Source organism: Triticum urartu, chromosome 5A (assembly GCF_056163025.1).
Source record: "Triticum urartu cultivar PI428250 chromosome 5A, HENAU_Tu73, whole genome shotgun sequence".
Lineage (NCBI taxonomy): Eukaryota > Viridiplantae > Streptophyta > Magnoliopsida > Poales > Poaceae > Triticum > Triticum urartu.
In genome coordinates, this window is record NC_141877.1 from 45,224,762 (window position 1) to 45,230,461 (window position 5,700).

Consider the following 5,700-nt stretch of genomic DNA (forward strand, 5'->3'; position numbering starts at 1 on the left):
TCCAACTTCTCTATGGTTCATACCCTCCGATACTACTCATAGATTCATCAAAATAAGCAAACAACACATAGAAAACAGAATCTGTCAAAAACAGAACAATTTGTAGTAATCTGTATCAAACGTATACTTCTGGAACTCATAAAATTCTAAAATTAGTTGCTGGACGTGAGGAATTTATCTATTAATCATCTGCAAAAAGAATTAACTAAATAGCACTCTCCAGTAAAAAATGGCAGCAAATCTTGTGAGCGCTAAAGTTTCTGTTTTTTACAGCAAGATCGCAAAAACTTTTCCCAAGTCTTCCCAAAGGTTCTACTTGAAAGAAACAGTAATTAAAACATAAAAACTCAATAATAACAGAGACTAGATAAATTATTTTTTACTAAACAGGAACAAAAAACAAGAAACAAAAATAAAATCGGGTTGCCTCCCAACAAGCGCTATCGTTTAACGCCCCTAACTAAGGCATGATGATTTCAATGATGCTCACATCTACTACCCCTATAAAAGCAAGAAGTGCGGAGATCCAAATTAATCCCATCCATTCATACAGCAGATCCTACGCCCCCTACTCACATCTTTAGTGCTAATTGCACTTAGCACGCGCAATTAGCGACGCCGCTCTCCCTCGCGCGCGCACGCTCCCCAGCTCCACCGAACGAGTTCTACATGGAAAGCAATAACTCCCTAAAACAAAAAAGGAAATAAATAACGCGGCCTATTTTGCAATACTGCTCGCTCCCCGCCACCATCCACGCATGCGCCGCCGTCAGCGATCTGTTCCGTACCAACACGTCTTGGCCGCCCCTCTGTCGTCGCCGGTGTCCGGAAGAGCACGGCCCTGCTTCCACAGCCGTCCTCGCCGCCGCCCACAGCAACGACGCCGCCAATCCCGCACGGTCCCTGCTCTGCCCCGACCATCCTCTCCGCCGTACGGCCTGCCGCCACGACCACCCGTCGCCGCCGCCGTGCGCAGAAATAGCAGAGGGAGGCCCTGCCGCTCCTCCGACCTCGCCGCCGTCCGCACGGCCCGACCTGCCGCTCCTCGGACCTCGCCGCCGTACGCACATCCCGGCCTGCCGCCCCGACCATCCGCGCCGCCGTATGCGCCAACACTAGGGCACTCCCGCACCTCGGGCCTCTCGCCGCCGTCCGCACCTTTCGCAAGGGAGCGCGGCCCTGCTGCCCCGAGGTGCCGTTTTTGGAGTCCATTTTTGGAGTTCGTCTACACCTCTGAAGGTAGTATCTGAAGGTTTGTTGCCTCAAAAAAGTTTCAATTTAGGACCCAACAATTTGCTTCAAAATAGGCTCCAATCAACCTTACCTACAGTGAGCATCATGATCATCCGACACTGCTCTCTATTTTAACATTCAGCTGCCTATTACCGGCCTCCTAAACCATTCTCCATCTCTTTTTGTACTCTATCAGTTGGTTTATGTAGCTGCAGAGGAGCTTTCATTGTTCAACTTAAATTCCTTTTGTTATCAGGAGCATTCAAAATTACTGTATTGCTAAGTGCCAGTACTGCTAAGTGCTAATTATGCTGGTCCAATGAGCATTTTCCCTCCTACGTGCCAGTACTGCTAACTGCTAACTATGCTGGTCCATTAAAAATTGGTCCTACATGGTACTGTCAAATGTTTTGATGATATGACTCTGTGATATTCGTCTGAAGTACATCAGATGCAGTACTTTGGTTTCTAATGACTCTTGCCAATTTACCAAACTGCTCATGCTCTGAGATTATGCTCATTCTTCTATTTTCTTTAATTAACATTTGTGGTTATGAAACGCAGATGGGCAAGCATAATCAATATGCACCTCCATTCCCGTCAGGGCATCGCACTCCATTTACGGACCTAACAAACTCACCTACAGTTGGAAATGCCCAAATAACTGATGAGAAAGAGTCAGCATCCCCACATAGGCGTCATGTAAACCACCAACATAATATTCCATCAGCTGGGGATAGTGTTACCCATGAGCCGGTGGCACACACGCATGCTTCTTCAATAGGGGCTGTGCAATGTACTGCTTTCAGCGACATAACCAACACACCCACAGATGGTACATTCATCCACTTCATATACAGTTGTATTACTGGAGCAATTACTATTCTTTGTTTATAAATTCATTTCCTATCGTGTCTCACTTGCAGGGTGTACATCTACAAGCTCTGCGACTCATCTTCTCGATGAAGTAAATGGTGCCCAAAAAAAAGAAGTGGCCACAGTTGGTATGCCGGCCTAACCAATGAATAGAGGGCAGAATACTTAAATAAGAAACGGATTGCGCAACTAAAAAGAAAACATGCTTCATGCAAAGATAATGTCGATGTGACTCATAATTCCTCTTTTTCAGTTGGTAAGGCCAACTCCAAATATGACATATTTATGGACCATCTTCATTGTGAATTATGGGTTGGTCTACTCTTCTGATGTACAGGTGCAACCTCGACGCCGCCACCCTCCATGAGGTCATCTCTTCCAGACGAGCAAGATGTTGTGATACAAAAACAACGACGTGGCCAAAGTTGGTATGCTAGACTTTCCGACGAGCGGCGAGCAGAATACCTAAACAAACAACGGATGGCGCAAAGAGACAAAAAAGCTGCAAGAACGGTTGCGTTGCCTCAGTCATCATCCCCACAAGGTGCGGCTGGTGAGAGCACATACATGTTACATTACTTGCAACCGAGGAACCAAATGATGTTCTGACTAATCTGTTTTATGGGTTGATCACCTATTCTGTGTCGGTAGAAACCTCTTTGCCGGATAACGATGCCATTACTCAGCACCAATTGCCAGAAATAGTAGGAGACTGCAACATACGAACTGGCAAGGGGTGGTACGCCAGCTTATCCGGACAGAGGAAAGAAGAACACCTAAGGAAGCTTCGGATCTCGCACAAACAAAAGAGAGCTGGTTTGCTTGATGTCGATGTTAATGAAGGTGATCTACCATACAACTGCTTAAATTTCTTTTTTATAATCAATCAACATTCTAGACTACATGACACCCCACTTGTTTCTACATTTGGTGTAGGTATTGGTCAAAGTGGACCAGCGCAGTCCCAACTCACCCGCGTGGTAGACACACCATTATGCAGGCCAAATTTGGACGAAGGCGGTTCTGCTGATTGGTTACACAGCAATCTGACTTACGTATGACCAGCGAGGACGACTGAACCCATTGTGCCCATGAGTTTTATCTCTGGGCACAACATGGAGTCAATAGGTATATTGCAACTAAAACTAAGCAATCTGTATACATTCTATTGTGTGTCAGTGTGATGTACCTCCTTCCATTGACATTTACACTCTACCATGCGTTGAATGGTACCATATGCTTCCAAAGAGAAGGAACGCAACCGTAAAAAGATAAGATACTTAGAAATGACCATGCAGCAGAAAGATGCTTTGTTGGAGAAGAATCGTGCTTACAAAAGGGGAAAGCGGAAGCGGAACCATACTGATGTGCGAAGTGGATCCTCATACCCATCACCACATACTCCTGCCACTGGATTGCAGCCATCTCACATAAATAGCCATACAGGTATTGAGATGCATGAGGGGCATATGTTGCTGCTCTTCTGCTTGGTCCTTCAGTTCATTCGCCAACTTATACGAACAATGTCGACGCACTGATGCATTAAACACTTTTTCTGCTGCGTTTCTCATTCTTTGATACATGTTCCAGGAGGTAGGGATGATGAAGATGACTACGACGCCCACGGTATCTTCGAGCCAATGGGACCGGTTGCTGAAATGATGGGTGTGTTCTCTTTACTTATTGCACTCTGCATAATAGTAGCCACTTTAATTTTTTTGGCTATATCTAATTCTATGAATAGAATGTCTGCATACCGTCCGAACTGGCGACACCCTGTCCGATGATGATGATGAGGAATGCAGGCTATTCAGTGTACAAGGTTCATTATAATACGAACTTGAATTTCATTACTACTGCAGGCACCATTTGTTGCCAGCGCAAAATTAACTCCTGCTCATGTCTTACCAGGTAATGAGTTTGAATCATACAGAGTGACAGATGATGGTTCGCATGCTTTAGATGCTCATGATCCCTATGACTATGTCTACAAAAATCTACCAAGCAAGCATCATGTTTTGAAGCCAGTAAAGGATTGTGTACACTGTGGAGCAATGAGGTTCGAGTATGATGGCCCAGCCTTCTGTTGTAGAAAGGGTAAGGTCAAGATATTTATCCCAGAGGTTCCTCAAGACCAACGACGATTGTTTACAAGTCAGGTAGACATGGATGCAAAGTACTTTAGAAAGCACATTCGATATTTCAACTCCCACTTCTCCTTCACAAGCCTTGGAGTTACCCTTGACAATTGGGTCAACACCGTGGCAAGAACCGGTGTATATACATTCCATGCTCATGGTCAGTTGTACCACCGTTTAGACCATCTTGTACCAGGTGATCACGGACCCAAGCATTTGCAGCTGTACATTTATGATACAGATGAAGCCTTGGAACATAGGGTCAAGTGCTCTCCAGATCTTGATATCAATCTCATACGGAAGATTCTTCGTATATTATAGATCAACCCGTATGTTGAGACATTTTAGAGCCTTGGTTCAGTTCCAGACCTAGCGGAGTATAAGATTACACTAAACACAAATATAAAATTGGACCATCGGAGGTACAATGCCCCTACAGCTTCTCAGGTGGCTGCAATGTGGGTTGAAGGTAGTGACCCGCAACACACTTTTGATAGAAGTGTTATCGTGCATGCAAAAGGGGACCATCCTTTGTACATCAGAGCCTACTATGGGTGCTATGATCCTTTAGCGTACTCATTATTTAACCCGGCTGGGGAGACAGGATGGAACCGTTAGCTGCCATATGAGGGACCAACTCCCGCTCAGGCAGGCAATGAGGATGAAGGCGACAACTAGGACGATGAACGAGAAGCAGGTAAATGTGTCATAATAATTGGTGAATCATCCATTAATTCGTCCAATCTTTAGTAGTAGTATTATTCATAATTCGTTGTCGCAACCATATTGTAGATGACAACGAAGAACAAGATGAGGATGAAGCCACTGAGTCTAGAAAATATGTCAGTGCGAGGGAGTATTACTGTTTGGAGTTGCAGATCAGGGAAGGAATTTTTAACATCCTATTGTTTGGGGGCGTCTTCTCCAACAGTGGCTTTTTGACATGTAGATCAAAATGGAGACTATGAGGCTTGATTTCTACTCGAAGCCTCAGAATCAAAATCTCATACGTGTTGAGCTCTACCAGGTAACAAAAATCTCCCCAGCCTCATCAACATACTATGACAACTTGTCACACACTGGTAGGTTACTGAAAAACTAGAATTAAGCATGAACCAATTATGAGCCTAATGTATAGTCTTGTTGGTTATCATCATGCTTGTATTGTATAAGCATGAACCAAGTATGAGCCTAATTCATTTGCTTCATAGGGTGTTGTTGACACCATTGCTTCTGGAGAGACTCGTGCTGCTCAGATTGGAAAAAGAATCGTGCTCCCTCTGTAACACCCATGATGCGGCTATATCTCCCACGTGTCGGAGCACGACTTAGAGGCATAACCGCATTGTAGGCATGTCACAAGAGGGGTAATCTTTACACATCCCATGTACTGAATAAGAAAGAGGTACATAGTTGGCTTACAATCGCTACTTCACACAATACATAAATATAG

At 44.6% G+C, this 5,700-nt stretch overlaps 1 protein-coding gene across 5 annotated transcripts; it reads left to right on the forward strand.

The window, feature by feature from the left end:
• Window positions 1-726: 726 nt before the first annotated feature.
• Window positions 727-5,369, forward strand: LOC125507767 (uncharacterized). Of its 5 annotated transcripts, none has more exons than XR_015603900.1 (11): window positions 727-1,239; window positions 1,798-2,068; window positions 2,160-2,365; window positions 2,447-2,662; window positions 2,761-2,952; window positions 3,046-3,237; window positions 3,408-3,555; window positions 3,700-3,774; window positions 3,854-3,931; window positions 4,021-4,944; window positions 5,040-5,369. XR_015603900.1 is itself a non-coding variant. In XM_087525417.1 (10 exons), exons 6-9 carry the CDS (start codon window positions 3,336-3,338, stop codon window positions 4,566-4,568), a joined length of 921 nt encoding a protein of 306 aa, XP_087381543.1. In that variant the 5' UTR covers window positions 727-1,252; window positions 1,798-2,068; window positions 2,160-2,365; window positions 2,447-2,662; window positions 2,761-2,952; window positions 3,046-3,335; the 3' UTR covers window positions 4,569-4,944; window positions 5,040-5,369. The 5 variants fall into 5 exon arrangements, 3 of the variants coding, with proteins under 3 accessions (XP_087381543.1, XP_087381542.1, XP_087381544.1); XR_015603899.1 differs by having other exon boundaries at window positions 3,411-3,555; XM_087525417.1 differs by having other exon boundaries at window positions 727-1,252; window positions 3,046-3,555.
• The last annotated feature ends 331 nt before the right edge of the window (window positions 5,370-5,700 follow it).